This window comes from Phasianus colchicus, chromosome Z (assembly GCF_987193195.1).
Source record: "Phasianus colchicus chromosome Z, bPhaCol1.hap1.1, whole genome shotgun sequence".
NCBI lineage: Eukaryota > Metazoa > Chordata > Aves > Galliformes > Phasianidae > Phasianus > Phasianus colchicus.
The window spans coordinates 16,711,143-16,733,306 of record NC_143476.1 but is presented as its reverse complement, the minus strand read 5'-3'; the positions used below and the strand labels follow the sequence as shown (position 1 = coordinate 16,733,306).

The 22,164-nt window shown below is 36.2% G+C and overlaps 1 protein-coding gene across 2 annotated transcripts in view; it reads left to right on the top strand.

Moving 5' to 3' along the window:
• WDR36 (WD repeat domain 36) overlaps window positions 1–18,361 on the top strand; it is a 29,295-nt gene extending 10,934 nt beyond the window's left edge. For both annotated transcript variants that reach the window (XM_090131169.1, XM_031609898.2), the window contains 14 exons: window positions 1,230–1,295; window positions 2,189–2,272; window positions 3,690–3,844; window positions 4,977–5,091; window positions 6,282–6,447; window positions 6,715–6,823; window positions 7,548–7,627; window positions 10,066–10,173; window positions 11,756–11,853; window positions 13,029–13,171; window positions 13,785–13,901; window positions 14,131–14,212; window positions 16,211–16,398; window positions 17,827–18,361. In XM_090131169.1, the coding sequence (XP_089987295.1) occupies window positions 1,230–1,295; window positions 2,189–2,272; window positions 3,690–3,844; window positions 4,977–5,091; window positions 6,282–6,447; window positions 6,715–6,823; window positions 7,548–7,627; window positions 10,066–10,173; window positions 11,756–11,853; window positions 13,029–13,171; window positions 13,785–13,901; window positions 14,131–14,212; window positions 16,211–16,398; window positions 17,827–17,976 (1,661 nt within the window). In that variant the 3' untranslated portion in view covers window positions 17,977–18,361. The remainder of the gene's footprint in view (window positions 1–1,229; window positions 1,296–2,188; window positions 2,273–3,689; window positions 3,845–4,976; window positions 5,092–6,281; window positions 6,448–6,714; window positions 6,824–7,547; window positions 7,628–10,065; window positions 10,174–11,755; window positions 11,854–13,028; window positions 13,172–13,784; window positions 13,902–14,130; window positions 14,213–16,210; window positions 16,399–17,826) is intronic.
• Window positions 18,362–22,164: the final 3,803 nt, after the last annotated feature.

Here is a 22,164-nt window from a genome sequence, read left to right as displayed (position 1 = left end):
ATTAAATTGCCCACATGTGCAACATTTGACAACATTACATCTTTATGTTAATACGGCTCAGCAGTACACTGATTATACCACCTTTGGCCCCACCATGTAAGAGAGACATGAACATATTTGGAAAAACTCCAACATAGAGTCAAGAAGATGCTCAGAGGAAAACTCCTCTGAGCAGAGTGAGAGTGAGCAGGGATTGTTTGTTTTAAGTCTTTTCTCTAGAATGGGCTTCCCTCCAAGTAAACTTCATAAAATTTCACTGCTGTCTGTAGCTTCATCTTGCTTGATGTTGCTCTGAGTTCCTGCTGTGTCTGTCTTGCCTCCCAGGCTGAAAAATCTTATTTCTTTGCAGTGTCCTGCCTGTGAATGTGAATTTCTCTGCCTTATGCAGGCTTTTTATTACACCATTTATCATACGGAAGCAAAGGTGTTTGAGTTCCAGTAGTTAATCCTTTGTTTTTCAGATTCCTTAAGTATGAATTGCTGAGAATAATTTTCTTTCCTAGTGATAGTATTTTCTGATTCTTCCTGCCTTCAAATAAAGTGCTGTTTATTTTACATTTGCACAATTACATTTTCTGTTAGTTTCTGATTCTCAGTCATATCTCCCCTATATAGTGTTTTGTTCTATTTGCCAGATCCATATTTGTCTTCTGTGCCATTATTAAATTGAATTACTCAAAGTTCTTTGAATACTGATGACTGCCTAGAGGAGGGAGTCATCTTGTTTGCTGGGAGATGGAGAGCTGTGCCTTTACCATTTTTTGTTTTGGTTAATTTACTGCTCACTTAGCTGTAGTTCTTAACCAAATGCGGAATATCTTCAGTAGAGAAAGAAGGGGTAAAGAAAGGAATATTGTTGGTGGTAAGAGTAGCATAAGGTCATGGGAGACTTTGGAAGTATTTGAAGAACAGAACGGTATTTGTGTGGTAGTAATGATAGAAAATGTGCAACATTTTGATTTTGTGAGGGACAAAGTGGGGATATTGTAGGAGTTGAACAGTAAGAAGAATTAAAAAAAACTTCTGTCTATGATACAAAGTATTAGGATATAGACCATAAAGAACTGGATTTAATTTGTTACAGTACTTATATTTTTGTCTCAGATAAGAATGTTTGTTAAATTACTTCGGGTTTCTGAGAATTAATCTGCTTTTCTCATTCATATGGCTTATGAGTAAATAGAAAGTTGATTTTTGCACTACAGTCTTTTTTGATAATATTTTATCAGGTCAAGATGGAACATTGCAGTCTTTTTCAACAGTGCATGAAAGATTCAATAAAAGTTTAGGACGTGGTGAGTGTTTCAGTCAACATACAAATATTGTTGAAAACACTTGAAAAGTATTTATGTAAACAGATGCGTTTTCACTTTAACTGTTGCATGAAAACAATTTATTTAACCTCACTGCAAACTCAGTCCTTCCTGCTAAAGTATGTTGTCAGAAGTGTTTGCTGATGAAAAGTAATTTATGTAACCTAAAATGGCGTATTATTTCAGTATGGGAAATGGTGTGATTTTTGTATCACAAATGTATAAATCAGTAGGTGATACTTAATTTTAACTTCTTTTCTCTCGTTTTTTTGTTTGCTAGGCTAAATTGTTACAGTTAGTTCGGATTTATTGTCTTTATTTTCTTTGATTCAGTGGAGAGCTTTGTTTAAAAAAAAAAAATGCATCTTTGTATGCTGTGGTGCTTAAGGGCCACATTTTCATTATTCTTATGGAGTGAGACTAAGATAATTCTTTTAAATGTCTGTATATGGAATTGTGTGTATCTAAATAGGCATGATTAATTGTTGTTTATATCCTCTGGGGATAAATTTGGAATTTTTGAGTGTGGCTGTTCAAATAGGTGAATGTTTGTATTGCTTTATGTAGTCCTGTTAACATCACACATTTAGTTGTGATGGTAGATCTCTGCCTTGGAGTGTCAGTACAAGATCCTGGAACAAATTATTTGAGTACTGCATCTGTGAACATATCAGTGGAGTGATTAGCTCAGTATTTTATGAAATTTGACAGACACTCCCTTAGAATCTTCAGACCGACCCTACTGAACACCAGTGCTTGTTGAAAGCGAACATTATCAGAGTTTAATAGGAACTTTACATGTAGTAAATAAACTACTTTTAAGCTCTATTTTGAGATCTAACCATGAAACTGAGACACTTGCTTACTTTTTTAAGGTTCAATTAACAAAAAGAAATCAAAAAAGAAAGGTCTTCAGCATGATACAATGGCACTTCCACCAATTACAGCCTTTGCTTCAGGTAAGTAGTCTGAGACATGTGTCAGCTCATCAGATCTTTAATCTTTTAATCCTCAAGACACAAAATGTTTTGAAAGCCTTTATCAAAATGAAATCACTGGGACTGTGGCTCTTCATGAGCCATAGAATACAGTTCAGAATTGTACGTTATCTCGTAAACTCCTTACATTTTAAAAGAGCAGTATAGTTTAAATGTCTCCAATTTAACCAGCTATTGTCTTGAAAATTTCCAACACGAGAGCCAGAATCTTGTGGCACTTGTGTTACTCTTGGCTGGTGAACAAGCACTTAGGGAGGTGAAGATCTTTGTCAGATAAGGAAACCCTGTTTGCAACAGCTGATTTATGATCTCCCAATTTCTGTGTTTGAGTCACTGTTCAAAGGCAAATTTCTGTTACTTCTGAACTAACTAGGTCATTTGAACTTCAGCAAGTCTATCATTTAGAAGCAAAATCATGGTTATCTGTGCCTTATCAAAGAGGTTTTTCTTTAAATGAAGAATGTCTTCTTCATATTTCTGTCTTAGACAGCTGTTTTGTCTTCCAACTATGGTTCAGTGTTGCCTACACTGAAAGATTTGGACTTATGATACTGTGTAGTCCTTTTACTAAATATAGTATTTATATTTTGTGGAATTCAACGATACTTGTAAAGTTAAATATATAAAATGCCTGCTATTTTTTTTAATGAATATTACGTCTTCTGCTTGATTAATTTAAAGAAAAACTACCCTAGGTATGTCTGCAGACATCAAACACTGATATAAGTATATTCTAGACAGAATGGCTCCTTTTTTGCTATATTGGCTGTGCTGTTGTGTACCAGTTTGTTTCTGATTGCTTTACTTTTTAAAGGTGTAGAATTACCAATTTTAAGATCTGAACATTTCTTCATGTTTTCATTAATTCCAGAATAAGATGCAAAATTGCTCATTATTTAGAATCCTGCATGACTGATCATGTTTAGATTTAAAGTTTTATTACTAAGCTGTAGGGGAAAGGTTTTCCTGCAAATGCAGAAAAAGCTTCTGCTATGTAACACAGGTGTAGCTCTTAAAAACTGCTCTAGGTGGCTAAACTAGTGTCAAGCTGGAAATGTGTACAGCTTGAACAGCTGAATTTAACCATTTAAGCTTAAATATGCTTTTCAAATCACATAGACTCATATACATAAAGACTTGAAATGTGGCATATGAAAAAAATCTTTCTGGTTTTGATAGCCTTTCAGTTACAATGGTAAGTGAACAACTTTGTTTTGGTGGATTTCTTTTTTCTGAATAACCCCTTGGTTGTCCATCAAGAAAACTGAATGTATACTGTTTTGTGTAAGGGTATTTCAAAATACTGTGTCTTATATCAGAAAAAGGTTATTTGACTTTAGAGTGATTGTTTCTAAAATGAATGTGTATTGTGTTGCAGAGGTGGCTCATCAGAATGACTGGGATGGTATTGTTGCCTGTCATCAGGGGTATATAACCTGTACAACTTGGAACTATCAGAAAACTTCTATGGGAACTCATAAACTGAGGCCAGAAGAATTTAGCAAAAACAAGCCTATTGATATATATGCAACAGTAAGTTTATTAGTTCATTTATGATACTGTCAGCATTACAGTGCTGTTTTGAATTGTTTGTAGAAAGCAGTACTTATAATGGAAAAGCACTTACCTAGAGTGTTTTGGTTACTTTTCAGAGTTGTTTATGATGGCTGTCTTAGCATGCCTAACTGTTTTGTAATGTTAAAAGAAATACGCATTTTTTTTTCCTTACACATACAGGTTAATTGCACATTTTATCTTTGAATTCAGATGGATTGGTGATTGATGTTTACCTTTAATTTCTCAAACTGACTTAGATTCAACTACACATCAGTAATTATATGCTTGTGCTGTATATTATCAGACTAAAGGGAAATTGCTGAAAATGTGGGGTTTTTCCTGGCAATATGGAAAAATTTATTTTCAAGTTGCAAACAGGGTATTCTTTTTAAAATGCTTTGGAACTTGAGCTGACCGCAATGAAACTCAAGCAGTCAATAAAATACATGCAAATGTTTGCTAAGGATTTGTGCGTTTGCAACGCAAGTAGATATTGTAGCATATACAGTTCATTTGCTTTCCACCCAGACTACTTATTTATCTCATGTTTTGTTTTTATGACCCTATGCTTAGCAGTTAACTGGTGGACGAGTTCAGCTGTAAATATCTACTTTCTCTTAATTAGATCTCTTTTGATAGAGCTTAGAGCATTGTTTCTCTGTTTCTTACAACTTAAACTCTGTGAATTCATGCTCTATCAGGCTACTGTTGTCGAGGCTGATGTTGAAGCATTGGCAGCAGGCGTGCTTTGTCTTTATAGTTACTGAGTTGTTTTGTAGTTACTGAGTTGCTCTTTTTATATAGGTTACTCATTTAGGCCACAGCTTGGGTGTTATTACATATGACTTCTGTAAAATCAGGTGTCACTAAGTCATTATTTCATTATCTTTTATAGGCATGGACCATCTCATTTATTACTTGTTGCCAATTTGCTTCTTTTAAGATCTCTTTTGTCTACTTATTCAAGAGGTTTATTCCATGCAGTTTTCTTTGAAGTCTAATAAAAACATACTAATATTCCTAATACATTTTGTTAACGTTCCTAACAGTTTTTCTAATTAGGCAGTTTAAGAATTATTTTCATAGGCATTTTCATTCACTTTGAAAGGCTGTTGATATTACCACATGTGGGAACTTTGCTGTAATTGGGATGTCAACAGGACAAGTGGATGTGTATAACATGCAGTCTGGCATTCACAGAGGACGCTATGGCAGAGAAAGAGGTATGAATTTCTTAAGTCTTAACGGAGTAGCAACAACTTTGAGTTCTGTGTTAATAGTCTAGCACACCTTCTGAGTTGAATTTGGAAATCTGTTCTTTTTCTGTAAGTAACCTATGCTGTTCTGTTTGTACTATAATCGGAAGTAATTTGAGTCCACTTACTCAGAGCATGATACCTGCTGGTTTTGATATGTGTGTCTGGTTTTAGTCTACACAGTTACCAAAATGTTTAGCATTAAAATAAGACCCTGGGATCATAGATATCTTTGAAATACTCATGTCTTTAGTGTTGGCTTCTTGTTAGCCAGATACATCTCACAAAACATGAAATGTTTTCTGCTTAAAAATGAAAAAATATTTTATACAAGAAATTGAAATCCTAAGCAATTCTAGTTCTTTGCATGTGCTGGTATTTAAATATGCAGCTGCAAACTTAGGGCTTTGTGGGTGATGGTATTCAAACATCTCCTTTTAACATTGCTTATGTAGATATTCCATGTCATGTGTGTTTGCTGTTGTTTTGTAAATCTGAAATGTATATTAGGGCCTTCATAGTCTGATGTTTTTGTTTGTAGAAACAAAGAGGGAATCCCAATGAGTCCTCAAAGCTTGCTGGGTTTTTGAAAGCTGTCTAGTTTAAGAAACCTGAAGTTATCTCTTAAAATAGCAGGGTGAAAAAGCCCTAGACAGAGATTAAGAGAAAATTTTTAAGGAGTTATGCATTATCTTTACACTGTAGTATCAACAAACAAAACAAAAACCAAAGAACGTACTTTGTGCAAGATCTGAAGCAGTGAATTCTGTGTAGAGTAAGAGTAGTGGTCTCCATAAATGATTGAAAAAAGATCTTCAAACTTAATGTTAAAAAAAAACCTCCCCAACTGAAAGCAGAAATTAAAGTTAATCTTCAGGTTCAACTATATGCACCTTTTGTTTTGTGATTTGAATTAAATTATGTTCTGCCTGGATGTTAACTTGAAAATGAGTTAATTTTACATATTTGGTTTCTGTACTGATTTTTTTAAAAAAATAATGAAACTCAGCTGGTCAGGTCACTTTAGACTTTTTTGTCACATTTTACAGCTCATTTCATGTAAATAGGCTAAGCAAAGTCATGCAGTGATTAGTATTATACTGATTTCTAAATTGTGTTTAAATTCTGAGATAAAACTCTTTCCTCTTAATTTCCAGCTCATGAGGGGTCTATTAGAGGGGTAGCAGTGGATGGATTAAACCAATTGACAATCACAGCTGGAAGTGATGGATTAATTAAATTTTGGAAATTCAAAGCTAAAGATCTAGTTCACTCTACTGATCTTTCTTCTTCTCCAAGTGGAATTCTGCTTCACAGAGATAGGTAAGAAAATAAAGCTGTTTTATGTGCATATTGTTTGCTGTAGATATGAAATTCTAGGTGACAAATACTCTAATGGAAATTTCATTTTTGATGCTTGAAATACAACAGGCTGCTGGTTGTACAAATCATATTGCTAGACTGAAGAAGTATGTTATCCTGTTTTTCTTCAGATTAATTCAGGATAAAAATATCCTGAAGTGAAGTTAGTAAGTTGTTTTCATTTATCTCTGAGTATTCACTGACATATATGTTATTTATTCTTGGCAGTGGCATTCTGGGAATTGCCTTTGATGACTTCAGCATTAGTGTTTTGGATATAGAAACCTGGAAGATTGTCAGGAAGTTCTCAGGACACCATGGACGTATTAATGACATGGTAATTTTTAACTCATTTTTTGCAGTAAGTTATATACACACGTACCTTATTTATTCTAAAGACAGAATTTTCTTTGCAAATATTCAGTCACTGAGTATTGTATTCAGCAGTGAATGGTAAAACTGTAAAAACAATTTGACAATGTTCATTTTCATGTTAAAATGTGTCCTGATCAAATGGATGTGTCTTTTTAGGGTACCTTCGCATTTTATTATAACTTTACAGGCAGCTAATTTGGAATTTAACAAAATAAAGCATCAGCAATAGTGAAAGTCAGGTTGAGGTGTAGAATTCAGCTAGTCTTGAAGTATGTGGAAAAGATGAACCAGGTAAATACATGGTGTAAACAGATCTGAGATGATATAACAGACCGATACTTCCTTATTTTATGATTTATGTAGTTGTTTTTTGCAGCATTCACTAAGATACTTTGTTGTTAGTGTCTGATTTAATTCTTCATGTTAGAAAGTGAGTATTTGATTTATTTGATTTCTTCAATTTTATGCTTCATCATTTACATAAAAATGAGATCCAAAATGCTTTCACTTAAAGCCATGTGAAACAGGTCGATATATTTAAACCTGTTGTGAAATAGTTTCTATTTTTGTTCTTTTCCTTCTTTAATAAGGTGTTGTCAGTTTTGTTTTATGGCCAGATCATTTCATCATGATCTTTGAAAGTCATCTAAAACAAGCATGACATTAAATTGAGTATTTTATTTTAGACTTTCAGTCCTGATGGTCGTTGGCTAATAACTTCATCAATGGACTGTACTATTAAGACTTGGGACCTTCCCTCTGGATGGTGAGTTGATTGAAAAAGCTGTAGCAACACATGGTGTGAACTCCTTTCCATCTTCTGAGTGGCAAAAAAACCTTCTGGCTTGATTATCTGTCACCAAACTGTACTATCTGATATTTGAAGTTTTGTTAAGTTATCTTGATGAGTGAGCAGCAAATACAGTAATGTGCTGTTCATACTCATCATGCCTAGCATCTGTAACAGAAGCAGTTTATCTGCATGCCAGGAACCTGATGGACAAAACATGAACCACTATGTTGTTTTCCCAACAAATGTTCAAGTAACTGAAACCACTTGTGAGGACCAAGTTTTGTGCCTTTTTCAGGGAATACAATATAACAGAGTCCTGAAGATCTGATTATGAAATAAAGAGTTTTCATATAAGTGTGGAAAAAATGCAAATGTTTTTGTCTCAAAGCAGTTATATAATCAAAATAGCAAGAGACTGCTTAAGGTGAATTACTTCTGTTATACTGAGATATTAAGCCAGTTTGTTTTTTGAACCGAAGCCTGTTCTTCATTAAATTCATTTTAGAAACATATAAATTGTACTTCAGAATTTCAAGAAATTCTGGTAAAGCAGAGATCTAGATAGAACATCACATTTCTTGTTTTTTTTTTTTTTGTTTGTTTGGTTGCTTGTTTTTTTGTTTTTTTTGTTTATTTGTTTTTAGAATTATAAGAAAATGGCTGAGGAATTTATTGAAAAGGAGCAACAGCTCTTAATAAAAATCTTGAACTCAACCAGGGAATGATTGCTACAGCCCAGCATACCTCCCATCTTAATGAGCTCATCTGCTTGGTGAGCACCAGTTTCAGTAACAGTGGTTGGTCTATCTAACATCTGGATCTGGAAGTAGCCCTCAGTGGACTCCAGGAGTCTCCTGGATTTTTTGCGGACTTCCAGTTGCTTTCCTAGCAGATAATCCAGGTGGTTGAAATACCCCATCAGGATAAGAGCCTGCAAGCATGATGCTTCTTGCATCTGAGGCCAGAAGACCTTGTCAACAGGCTCCCTTGAATCTGGTGGCCTGAAGTAGACCTTGACAACCAGATGTCCTTAATTTTTACCAACAAGTTTTCAGCCTATTTGTGGCTGTTACTCAGAGGCAATTCTTTGCCATCAGTCAGATATCGGGGGCAGCTCACCTGCCTATCTCTTCTAAAAGCTCATAGCCTTCATTTGAGGTATTTCAGGTTTTTGGCTGATCTCACCATGTCTCTGTGACAGCAATTAGGTCATAGTTATCTAATTGCACTACAGCTCCTCCTTGTGCTTGTTTTCCATGTGTGTGCACTGGTGTAGTGGCACTTTAGCTGAGGTATTGGCTGTGTTACATTCTTGGAGGAGCCCTCTTTGGAACAATTTTGAGTCTTCTCTGTGCTGTTTCTAAAATTGAGCGTTCCCCAGCTCTTCCATCAGTCAGAAGTGCATCCCTTCCCTCATAGAATCTAGTTCTGCTGATGAGTCCATCCCCTCTGCTGTCCAGAACACTCTTGTCCCACCTGGTCAGTTGCATCCTATCTGACATCAGCATGCCCAATCCCTCCAAGGTGCAATGAGATCATAGATCCCAAAGCCCTGAGCATGGCATCATCCACACTGCCATTCACTTGATCTATTCACATCCTTTTTCATGGGTCCAAGTGTCTGTCAGTGAACATGTTCGAGTACTTCTTGTAGTTTGAAGTAACTGAAATTTACACTGTGAAAAGTGACAAACCTTGCACTGAACATGAATTTACATGGAACTCTGCTAGGGTGTGTGTCATCCAGTAGTTGCAGCAATGGTTAGAACTCAAAAGCGACTTGTTGCAATAGTCACACACTTCTGGATATTTCAACTTCCTTCTTATGTGATTTTTTTTTTTCATTTTTCTGCAATAGTAAAAGGAGTGATCAGGGAATGGTATAACATGCTGAAATTATCATAATGTCAAGAGAAAAGTGTTGCAGATACTGCAGAAAGTTATTCATTTTTTACTTTAGGGACATTGAGACCCCCAAGTTAACCAAGTGCATGTGAAGTATGTGTATAAATGGAAGAACTAACAACAGATGGCAGAGAATTAAAATATGAGTTCAGAGCAGTGTGGGGCTGCATGGAAATATGAAATCTATTGCCACTGAAGGTGCATTCATTAGGCCTAAGGAGTTGAGTGTGGACAGACAGTTCATCAAACTTTCCTCAGAGTGTCTTAGGAAGCAGAATAAATGTTCCAGTTGTAGCTGATAACGAAGCTTTATGAATGTGAGTGGTTTGTTGCTCAATGCCACTCCTTCACTGTGTTTATATGATGTATTTGAATACTTCTGTTATGCTAGTTTGCATATATGCTTACGGTGTCCTGCTTGCTTTCAATCCTATTTGTACTGTAATTTAGATATGTATAGAACAAAAAGTTCATTTTGCTAAAGACATCTCTTTTCTCTCTTTTAGCCTCATAGATTGCTTTCTGCTAGACTCTGCAGCAGTGAGTCTTACTATGTCTCCTACAGGAGATTTTCTAGCTTCAGCCCATGTGGATGATCTTGGAATTTATTTGTGGTATGTAATACTTATTTCTGTAAACAACTTCAGGTGGGGCTGAATGCTTTCAACCACCTTCATGGCAAATGTACGTTTGGCTTGCAAAGTATCATCTCAAGAGCTTTCTGATCTTGTCTTCTGAAAGACTGAGGTATTCTCTGCTGCTGTGAGCTGAAAATCTTTAAATCTCTTGTCATTAATATATTTACTCTGATAATGGAATGATTTTTTTTCTGTTTCTCTCTGTAAGCAGTTCTGTAAACTATTTCTGAGTCTACTTTTTTCTTGACTTTTTGAAATATTATTGCTCATACAGTGTTAGTATCTGAAGGGCTTTCATTAATATACAGAATTGTCTGAGATTTCTCAAATAATAACAATATTATTAATATTAATTAAACTATTAAGTTATGATTATTTGTTTATTAATGTTAGATCAGCACAAGTGAAAAGTGCATCTTAGTTAAATTTGATACAAGTTGAAAGCAAAAATGACTGGCTAGGGTAGGATGGAAGTAACACATTATTTGTTTTTTTCATGGTTAGTTTTTGTTTTCCTGTTGTCAGATAGGTGGATTTAAGGCTGACAGAATAGCTTGGATTGGAAAGAACCTTAAAGACTGTCCAGGTCCAACTCCCTGCCATGGGCAGGGTTGCCACCCACTAGATAAGGCTTTACAGGACCTTATCCAGCCTGGTTTTGAACACTTTCAGGGGTTGGCCACAGCTTCTCTGGGCACTCTGTGCCATTGCCTTTCTGCCCTCTGATTAAAAAATTTTGTCCTGACATCTGATATGAATCTCCCTTCTTTTAATTTCAAGCCATTCCCCCTTGTCCCATTGCTATCAAACCATGTTAAAAGTCAGTCTCCCTCCTGTTTGTAAGCTCCTTTTAAGTACTGGAGCTCTCCTCAGAGCTGTCTCTTCTCCAGGGTGGTCTTTTTCATAGGAGAGTTGGACCAGCTTTTCTGATAAACTTTGTGGCCCTCCTCTGGACCCTTTCCTACAGCTTCTTTTGCTGTGGGCCCCAGGCTTGGATGCAGTCCTCCTCATGGGGTTACCTGAGGGGTGCTCCCTTGTTAGACCTTTCCGTGATTAAGTAAAAGAGGTTTGTTAGAAATAATTACAAAACTTTTCTTATCTAACTTAGGCTTATAATGGCAAAAAGTCATTTACCTTAATTGCTCATGCGCAGGTTTCAAACTTCTAGAAAATTTGTTACGAATGCCACTCTGTAATTATTTGAAAGTAGGATGAATCATTTATATTTGCATACTACTTTGTACCGACTAAGTGCAAGCAAGATTTTTAGGTAATTTTGCCATTGGAAATAAATGCAGAAATTAGCACTGGTTGAAATAAAACTAATTCATATTGCTATATGAAGTTTTTGGCAGTAATACTTTAGCATAACTTTTCTATTTCAGACTTTCTGACAGTATATATTGTTGCATTTCATTTCATGTTTATCTGGTTATCTTTAGTGAAACCTGGTGTTTAATTAGAGGGTAGTAATATTAGGCTGCAGTGGAATTTTGGCTGAAATAATTGTTCCCATTCACATGAAAACTGGTTTTAAAATGTCTGTTTTATTTTTTAGGTCCAACCGTTCTTTATATTCACTTGTCTCTTTACGGCCCCTTCCAGCAGACTATGAACCTTCTGTGACAACACTGCCTGGCACCTGCCCTCTGCAAGGTAACCTTCAGACAAAAGATTATTTTCTATCTGATACTGAATTTCAAATAGAAGACACTTTTTATTTCCTTGGTGAAAACTTGGTGTCTTATTATTCTGTTTCTGAATTTCTATTTATTCTACCATTTCTAGCGGACTTTGGCCTACAACTTGTGCTCTAATGTTTACAGAAATGTCTGTTTATTTTTCTACATTTAAATATACAGAATTACATTCTGATTATCTTCACTGGTTCAAGTAGGTTTTGTGGATAATAAGAATGCTTGTGCTTTTTGATTGCTTTTTTAAGCTCAGATTGCTTTAAGTACCTTACATTGTGACCTCAATCAGAGGTGCTTGAAATAAATATTTCTGTTTAGCATTCGGGACAGGGTTTCTGCTTGTTCCTTTCCCCTCCAGCTTTTGTGCAATGGTACTTTCAGAGCTGTGTATTATCACATGGGCAAGAAGACTGGCTTTTGCTCACCTGCCATATTTCTGTATTGAATTCCCAGTGGAAGAACAGCCTAAATTGCATTCTAGTTGCATTTACTGCCAACAGTTGTGCATCTGAAAGCCTCTAGATGGAGATCTTGTATGATAAATTTTAGCAGTTCTTGTAAGGTGAAGTGCGTACATTCTGATCTCCAGCTGGAGGAGAGACACACCTAACTATTGACTGCTTAAAAGAACAAGTAACCTGCTCTGTTGATCTGTTGAAATGTTAGCCACATTTTCTTTCCAAATACCTAAATTAGGGAGACAGGATTTTCTCCCATAGGTGTTCATGTTTTAATCCTATAAATTGATTCTGGCAGAATGCTTGGATTCCCTTCTTTTCTTCAGTCAATGTAAGGCTTCTGTTTAGATGCTCAAAACTTAGAATGTTTTGGTGTTGTGATTTTAGGCTTTTCTGGGACATTCATGGATTCAGCTGTGTAATATTATGCAAAAAGAAAGCAGAAAGTGAAGCTGTTTACTTTGCAAACGTATCTTTGCAGTCTTGTCTGTTAAATTCTAACTTTAAGGCACAATAGATAGAAGTTTATTACTGGAGCTTGTCAGATATTTATTATACTAAGAGACATATATCTGCAACACACATTTTTTTTTAAATTGCAAAATAAATAATCATGTTTTTATTTGTAATAATTAAAAAGTTATATATGTTCATAAAATATATTTGTTCTTGAAAGATGTGGATGTTGCAGAAGGTGAAGACAAATGTGATGAGATGATAGAATATGACTCACCAGAGCAACTGGGAGAACAGCTGGTAACTCTATCCTTACTACCTGAATCAAGATGGAAAAATCTACTCAGTCTTGATGTTATCAAGGTAATATTATGAGGTACACTGTTGTTTATCTACTGTAGTATCTGTTTCTGAAGAAGTAGGTAAAATAAAGGCTGTTTCTTCTGTTAGCAGTCTCTGAGAAAAACTGTTTAGTAACTTTTGCCATAATGATTTGTGCAGTGTGCAAAATAACTGTCTGAAGCAAGGTATTTCTTTTTTAGTGCATCTTGTGAGTGTCCATAAATCTGTTCTAAGTGCCACCAAACCTCTGGCAGCCATTCCTATAGACAGAAAAAGAGGGAATAAACAAAAAATACTAGCATACAGCTGGGTAGTTTGTCTTTGACCTATGAGCTGCATTTATCTGTTCAGAGGACTTGATCTCACTTTTCAGGTGTTGTTCTGGATTTTGCAGTAGAAGATTGCAAAAGATTTCTAATCACAGTTTCTGGGATTTGAGGGAGAGATTGTTCTAAATAATTTATATTCAGTTCATATTCAGCAGTAAAGTGTTTTTCTGTGTATTTACTTTTCAGTTCTTGTGACATTCTAAAAATGAATTTTTTGTGATATTCTAAAAATAAATTTCTTGACAACGAAAATTCCCACTTGTTCCTACTGTGATAACGGTTTTATTCAAATATCTTATTAACAGAAAAAAAATAAACCAAGAGAACCACCAAAAGTTCCCAAGTCAGCCCCTTTCTTCATCCCAACGGTTCCCGGTCTTATACCCCGATATGCTGCTCCAGAGCAAGAAAATGATACACAGGTAAAAAAATAAAAAAAAATCATAGTAATGCTTATCTAGTGTATTTTTACAATAAAATCTTAGAGCTTTTTAATCCTAACTGAAATTTTGCTATAGACTTCACCAATTTTAATGTATTTACATTAATGCTGCTTTTCTGTAAGTCTTCATCATGTCAGGAAAAGAGTATAACTGAAATGTAAATATATTTACATTCTTATGTATATTTACTAACTCTTTCATGGTTTAGTCAAAGATAGTAAATATTGGAGTACTGGCCCAGAAATCTGATTTCTGCGTTCGTCTGGAAGAAGCCCTGAGCACTAATGAATGTAAGTTAAGAAATTTCACTAATGTGTAGAAGCTAGTGATATTTTGGCATGTTTCATTTCAAATGCCAGAATTGCAATATATGTAGGAAAATGCACTTAGTACAGTAGCAAATGCAAAAAGAATGGTCTGGTAGATGTAAAGCTGAGGAACACATATCCAGTCTTGACCAAAGATCAAGCTGGCTGGCAGCATGGAGCCAAAATGGCTAAAAACTGCTTAGAGAAAGCAAGTGATTTTCTTAAGACTGTTAGATGTTCTTGGAGGTTGTGATGCTGTCATCCAGAAAATATGCTCTTTATTATTTGGAAGGGAATGATCTGATAAGGAATAATCTGGTGGTTCATTGAAACGTGAGAACTCTGATCTGCTTAGCAAATTCTGTTTGCAAAGACTACTTCTGAACTTTCAGCAAACATACTTTTAACTGACATAATTGACAAAATCTGTTGTTTTTTTAAATTTTTTTAACATTTTGTTAATCTTGAAATTTGTTTACTTAAGATGCTGGTGAGAATTGAACGTAGTGCTGTTTTCCTTGTTGATACAGTGCTGCTACAGAATCACTGAAATTCGGATTTTTGGCAATGTAACTGACCTGGAAATTTAAAAATGGACAGCTGTTGAAACCTTGTCTGTGAGGCAGTTCTGAAGAGTTGAAAATATAAAAACCAAATTAAGCTGCTTCTGGCTGCACCAGGGAGCAAACGTACTCCATGATGCATTGCAGTAGTGATCCCCTGGGCTGCCCTCAGGCTGTATCATCTCTGCTGAAAGAACAGTGTGCTGCAGGGTCTGTGCTGTAATCCTAGTCCAGGGAATCTGCTGGTCCACTCCCAGTACTATGTTGGTGGGTATCATGGTTCTGTGCTTGGTATTTGACAAGCACCTCTTCTAAAGACAAGTAGGTCATGCAAATAAGTAGTGGTACATTAGAAGCCATCCTAATTTAACATTGGAATAGATGCAGGGGTTTTGCATTGCAGAGCAGGACTGTAGAATATCAATTTAACTGGGCACCTTTTCCATATTGTATGTATACTAATTTCACTTTGTATTCCATGCTTGGTTTTTCAATCTCTCACAGCACAGAAATGAATTAACGCAGCCCTTTAGCACTGTTAATATCACACCTTTACTTTAGCTAATTATCTTCACAGGAATTAAATACTCATGCATAGAAATAAATTTAAACCAGCTAGTAGTTACAATGATATGAGAGTACAAGAAACTGCTTTTCTTAGTAAAAAGAAACTGAAATGTTAATCAGCTGACAGCATCAAAAATTTTGATATCAAAAGCTGTGTTTTCATCCATGTATGCTTTTATTTCTTCCTTTCTAAAACAATTCTCAAAGAGCAGGTTTGATTTCAGTAATTATGAGGACGAATATATATGAAGAGGAGAAAAGAGTTTCTGGTAAATTTTGCAAATTTCTATTACAGAGAAGTTTTCCCCTTCTGCCCCAGAAAAACAGAAGGAATTTACTTAACAAGGAATAATTCCCTTAAATGCACCAGGTTATGTTTTACTTCGCTTAATGTCAATAGCAATAAACACTAAAGATTGCTAGAGACAATAGTAATTGGTTTTTTTCTTCTAGGATATATTTTCTGTAATGGCTTAGAATACAAGTTCATCCCTTCTTTTTGTTGAAAACAAATAGAAAATGGCAGTCTTAACTAGTTGATCAGAGACATAGTTTATCTAAAGACACAGAAGTTAAAGGAAATTTATGGAGAGGTATTAATTGTATTTGTCAAGGTGGACTTAGGAAAAAAAAAAGTTGTTTCCTTGTTAGAGATGTATTTTTCAGAGAAACGTGATGAATTAGAGGCATGATGACATTCTGTGGAAAGCAAGAATAGTAAGGAAACATTAGAAATTTGAGCTTTTGCTTTATCACTGTGTATCAAGTGTTTTGAATTGCATTGGATGGATTCCTGAGATTCTTTTCTGCAGATGTTAATGATGATGGATTGCTCTATGTTTGAACACAGATACAGCTTCACTTAATTTGCTGAAAGACTTGGGACCATCTAGTATTGAGATAGAACTGAGAAGTTTGGCTCCCGAGGGTGGTGGTTCCTTGGAGGTGATGCTGAGCTTCTTGAGAATGATTGGGATGATGCTGAACAAGAAGTACAACTTTGAACTTGCTCAAGCGTACCTTGCGCTATTTTTAAAGGTAACAATATTCTTTTAAAAGTTTATGTTACTCCTAAATAAAATGGTCCAGCAAAAGGACACAAAATCTGTGTGAACTCTCTGCTAGAACTGTGTGTCTTAAATGGTTTCTTTTGGGGATGGTTTTAAAAAGACTTACCAAACATGTTTTTTTACAGGTTTTTACTCTGTTATTTGTTCCACGTATTTCATTTTTTGTAACACAGATAATTTCTTAATGGTTGTTCATTTTTAAGCTAAGATTTTCTGTATTTTAAGTAATAAGAGTGCACAGTGTTTGGGAAAGTAAAATAAGCATTTTACTGCACTTACCCCTTGAGATTGGAAGTCTGACTTTACGTTGTGTGTTCACAGAACTGAAAAATTATTCCCAGAGGTGTAGAAGTTAGAAAATTACCATGATAAAATGTTTATATAATAAACAAAAAAATAGCGTTTACTCAGATGATTCTGTAGAGAATCAAAACCCTTCTGATACTGCTGTACCCTCTTACCTACTGTGTGAAGCTGTGGGAAAGCAATTAATTACAACTTAATGGGAAAGTTGTTAAAGCATTCAGGTATGTGGTAGTATCTATTTAACAGCACATTTCTTAATTATTTCAGGATTTTATTTTACGGCAGACAAATAGGTGTGCATATTCTTTGTCTCTTTCTTCTGCTGGTGTTAAGTGGAATACATAGGGTTATGTCAACAAGAGCAAATGCTACAAGCTAATATAACTAAATCTGTAGAGTGAAACAGTTCAAAATACAAATTCCCCCTGTGCTAAATGCACAACGATGTATTTTGTTATAGATTCTAGAGAAGACAGCTAAGAGCTTATCAAAACTCCTAGATATATGCTGTAGCTGAGAAAATTACTATTCCATCCATTAAATGTTACCAGTTAATAATACAGTGACTCTGTACATGATTGAAATACTGCTTTTCCTTTTTGCTTTACCAAGGTTACTATCTATAAAGAAAACATTTTATATAAGGAAAAAACATCCCCCATATCTTTAGGAGTGTGCTGACATGATTCTTCTTGCTTTATTCAATACAGATAATTGAAATAATAATCTTGATTGATCTCAGAGCATCTCTTTGATGTTTCTAAGCTGAACACGAGTTTATGATGCAGTTTTTGGAAAAAGTTACCCTTTGGAGAAGTATGTGATTAGGATAGATTCAGCAGCATCAGTACATCTAGTAAGATGTTTTGCTGCCTTATTCTAGCTACTGAATATCTGGGAGGAAAATGGCTTCTGAAAGACTAGCAAAAAAAAAAAAAAAAGAGAGGTGGAATTAAATTGAATGAATGAATTGAAGAACTGTCTTTATTCAATTCCAGTACTTTGCTTTCAGTAATGTAACTGAAGAAGCTGATATTCTGAATTTGGTCTGTGTTAATTTTACTAACTGCTGCTTATTTTTATTTTTCAGTTGCATCTTAAGATTATTTCATCAGAGCACAGCCTACTGGAAGAAATATCTAGACTGTCAATACAACTTGAGGAAACCTGGATTCATTTGCGGACTCTTTTCAATCAGAGTCTGTGTGTGCTAACATATATGAAAAGTGCTTTGCTATAAAATATTTAAGAGTTTTGACTACATAAAAATTTCCTCAGAAAAACAGTACAACTTTCTGCCAAAGTTACTGAATTCCAAGATTTATACTGGAAGTTCTGATGCTGTATTTTATATGTCTGTCTGGAACGGAGTGTTTTAGAACATAAGTGATATGCAAATGCTCCCTGAACTCTTGACAGCTTGGGCTGTATCCTCTGCCTTGGGGAGCCTGTTCCATGCCTATCGCCCTCTGGTGAAGAACTTCTTCCTAACCCCCACTGACTGTCCCCAGGGAAGTTCCATGTCATTCCCAAAGAAGAAATGTTTTAAAATAAAAAAATGGAAGTATATTTTTCTGTATGAGAGTCCGTAATATTTATTATGCTTAATAAATCAGTACCATTAATGCAAAATTGAAGAGCATTTTAATCATTAACCAATTCTAAATATTGGTTTAAGACAAAGGAGTACAAAAAATTGCATTCTCCTGAAATCAGAGTACATTTACATAAACCTTGTAAATGTTTTCTTCACATATTGCTGAGCTATATTCACCAAGCAGAGGTTTCTGGCTGTCACAAATGATGGAAATCGGTGGGGAAGTGGGGGAAAAAAAACATTTTACATCAAGTTTTTCAGTCTAGTTTGTAGTATCAAGTTCTTACGATCTCTTAAGGAGATCAGAAATTACAGAAATAAAATAGCTGCTGTAGACTCAGAAGGTGTTAAGTCAGGGGAGAATGGAGGCTGATGGTAGGCTAACTGAATGAGGTCGCACCCCACTGAGTGCTGCTGTACCGGATGTGTTAGAGCTCCAGTATGAACTGGAGTAAAAGCAGCCAAGTGGTATGCCACCACTGACATTGCTGTAAGTCCCCTTTATCAGGTGATGTTGAAGAATAACTTAATGTGGGACCCCGAGTAGCAGCAGGCTTTTGGACACATTAAACGGGAGATAGCCCATGCCGTGGCCCTGGGGCCAGTACAGATGGGACAGGATGTAAAGAACATCCTCTACACTGCTGCTGGAGAGAAAGGTCCCACTTGGAGTTTGTGGCAAAGAGCCTCAGGAGAGACCCAAGGCCAAACCGTGGGATTCTGGAGTAGAGCATACAGGTGGTCGGAAGAGGGCTGAGCTCCAACTGAAAAGGAGATTTTAGCCATGAATGAGGGGGTTTGGGCTACTTCCAAAGTAATTGGTACTGAAATGCAGCTCCTTCTGGCACCTTGACTGCCAGTGCTGAACTTTATGTTCAAGGGAAAGGTTCCCTCCACCCATCATGCTACTGATGCCACTTGGAGTAAGTGGATTGTTCTGACTACACAGTGAGCTTGGATGGGGACCTCAGTCATCCAGAAATCTTAGAAGTGATTATGGTCTGTCCCGAACTATTGACATGCTCACTCAATACATTTACTGTGTTGCACTTGCTCCAGCTAGACATAGCATAAAAGAATAGCTTATACAAATGTATGTAAATGTATGAGAGTACTCAAAAGGTAGATGCTTTGCATATGGCAGAGGGCTGCCATCACACTTTTGAACTGATTTGTCATGTACTCTGCAAACACCTCTAGCACGTAGATGTGGTGTGGAGTACTGTGAAGCACTTCAGGAGCCCACATACAGCATGAGGTCAGCATCCTTTTTGTTCTCAAATTTGCAGTAGTTTATTAAGGTTATCAAAGGAGTGCAAAAGTGATGGAAGATTAGAACAACATAAAGAAGCTGTGAAAGTTGACAATTCTTTAACCTGAAGTCACATTAAATTGATTTATTGGGTGGCAACCCAGCTTAGGGCAGTGTCTTGGATCTGGGTGGAGGGGCCCTAAAGTCCCTTCCAACCCAAGTTGTTCCAAGGTTTTGTGAAAGGTGAAATAGTACGGAAGTTTCTAGACTCCGGTGTTTTGGCTAGATAGGGCTGAGAATACAGAGTCAGTGGGGAGGGGGGGGTGTACATCTAAGCCTTTCTGTAAGCATCTTTCTAAGATTTAAGAAGATCTTTTTCAACATCGAATGGTTAGCTTCTGATGATGTAGTCCTCAAGAGCTCATTATTCCCAATTTCTTGAACAGATCTGAGGCAGCACCCAAATCCCTCAGACTTCAAATGTAGTAAATGCGTAATAAATCTCTGACCTTGCAAGTGTGTTAACAGTAACTGCCTGATTTAGGAGATCTTGGTGATTCGCTTCTTGAGCCAGCAGGAAGTACAAAGATATGTAAGCCAGTACACTTTGCAAGAAGCAACACGGGGAAAAAGAATTTTCTTCCTGAATGAGAGCAAAGATTTGTAAAGCGTACTGCCCTGACTCCAGCTGAAACAAAAAACAAGTCCTGTATAGAAGTGATCCTTCTCAAGCACATCATGCCAGCTTTCTGCAGTCAGCTGTTCAGACACTTCCCGACCCAGCTGCATTCTTAGCAGTTGTGCTTAATAGTCTGTGAAAGACTTGTTTGTTCCCTGTGAGTTAAAGTAATATCTTTTAGATCCCAGTTGTCTTCCATAACATCCTGTTGTAAACAGGACCTACAATTTAATTAAAAATTTAATAAAAAATTGTATTTCTGTTTGTGTACTCCAGACCTGCTACCTTTTAATGGTATGTCCCTCCTACTTCTTATAGATACAGTGTGAGTGGGTACTGGTGCTCCAGTCCCTTCATTTTACTGAGTCTGCTCATGTTCTTTTTCATAGCTGTAGAAGATTTGTTTCAGCACATTTGGAATCATACGTACAACATTTGTTTTCAGAACTTGTAAAATTTGTAGGGAGAGGTAATGTGTGAGTTTGTTGGTTTTGCTTTGTTCCCAGATTATTTATGCTGGACTACCTGAAGGAGCTTGGAAAAAAAGCCATGCTTTTTGCCAAACAGGCTGTGCTCTTGAAAGCAGAACCAGCAAACTATTTTTAATTGTTTATGTGCAGCACTGTGGACATAACATTTTCGGTCTGAACAATCTCCTAGGTGTGTTAATGCCGTTAATCATAAAGAGATGAGTTTTAAGTCCACCTTAAACATTTCAGTCATTTTCTTCAGAAAATAGCCACTGTGATATCCTTCTTTATTCATTTGTCCTTTTCCCAACACTCCTTATCATCACTGCTATTTCAGCAGGGTTTGACTATTCTTAAGGCTTGTAAAGGCAGTTTTGACTCCTTGTTTTCAGCCTTTTATTTTGTGTTTCCACCCCAGTCAAAGTGGTGAGCATCTTTATGCCACCAATGACTTTTTCAGAAATAAGAAATGGTTTTGACTTGCTTAATCATAGATTAGAATAGTACAACTGAATTGCTGGATTTGGCTTTGTATTACCTGTAAGAGCTTTAATTTAGCTAATTTTCATTGTAAAATCATATTCGGTATGATGCAAGATAACAGATTAGCTGGCCAGCAGAGCAGTTGGTGTTAACCCTTGGTTTTCTTCAAAGCAGAACAGCCACTGATGACTTTATTGATCCTAGGCAGCCTGCAGTTAGGATTCTCCACTCTGCCTTGTGTTTCAGCACTGATCCCACCTTCTTCTGCTACTTGTCTGTGGCTGCACGTGTCCCTTTTCCCCATAGTTTTCCCTTTCAGCTTTTGATGGTGGTGTTCCACACAGCAACTCCTGTTGCATCAACCCTATTCGGTCACATCTCAGTACTTCCTCTGTTTTCTTCCAACTGTGCTTTGAAAACTGATTTGTTACCTGTGAATGAGTTGCCACCAAAACAGGTAGATTTTGTCCTTTGACCTTTGTTAGTGGGTCCTGGTTCTGAACAATGAAAGTTACTCTTCTCTGAGCCTTCATAAGCTTTCACTGGAACTTTTTTTTTTTTTTTCCCCCCTAAGTAAAAATAAAGATATTATGTGGAGAAAATGTGGACATGTAAGGCAAGCATAAACTGATGCAAATGTTAACACCCTGTTCTGCAGCAGCACAGACCACTGACCTGAGGGCTTGAACGCTGAGTGCATTTCAAATTTGTTAACTTTCTTCTTCAGAAGGAATGCTAGGAATAGCCAAAGTCTGTGCAAAATGGTATAACACAAGTGTCATTGCCCCAGAACGTAGAAACTGGAAGGTACTGGCTTACTTTCTGTGAAGTAGAAAAGCCAAAGAGCCTATTGGCATGTCTGAACTCTAGTGCTGGGCTGTGTGGAAGGAGTTCAGTGTTGTTTGAAGATCACCAAAACGTAAGTAGTTTCCCCTTTTGAATATCAA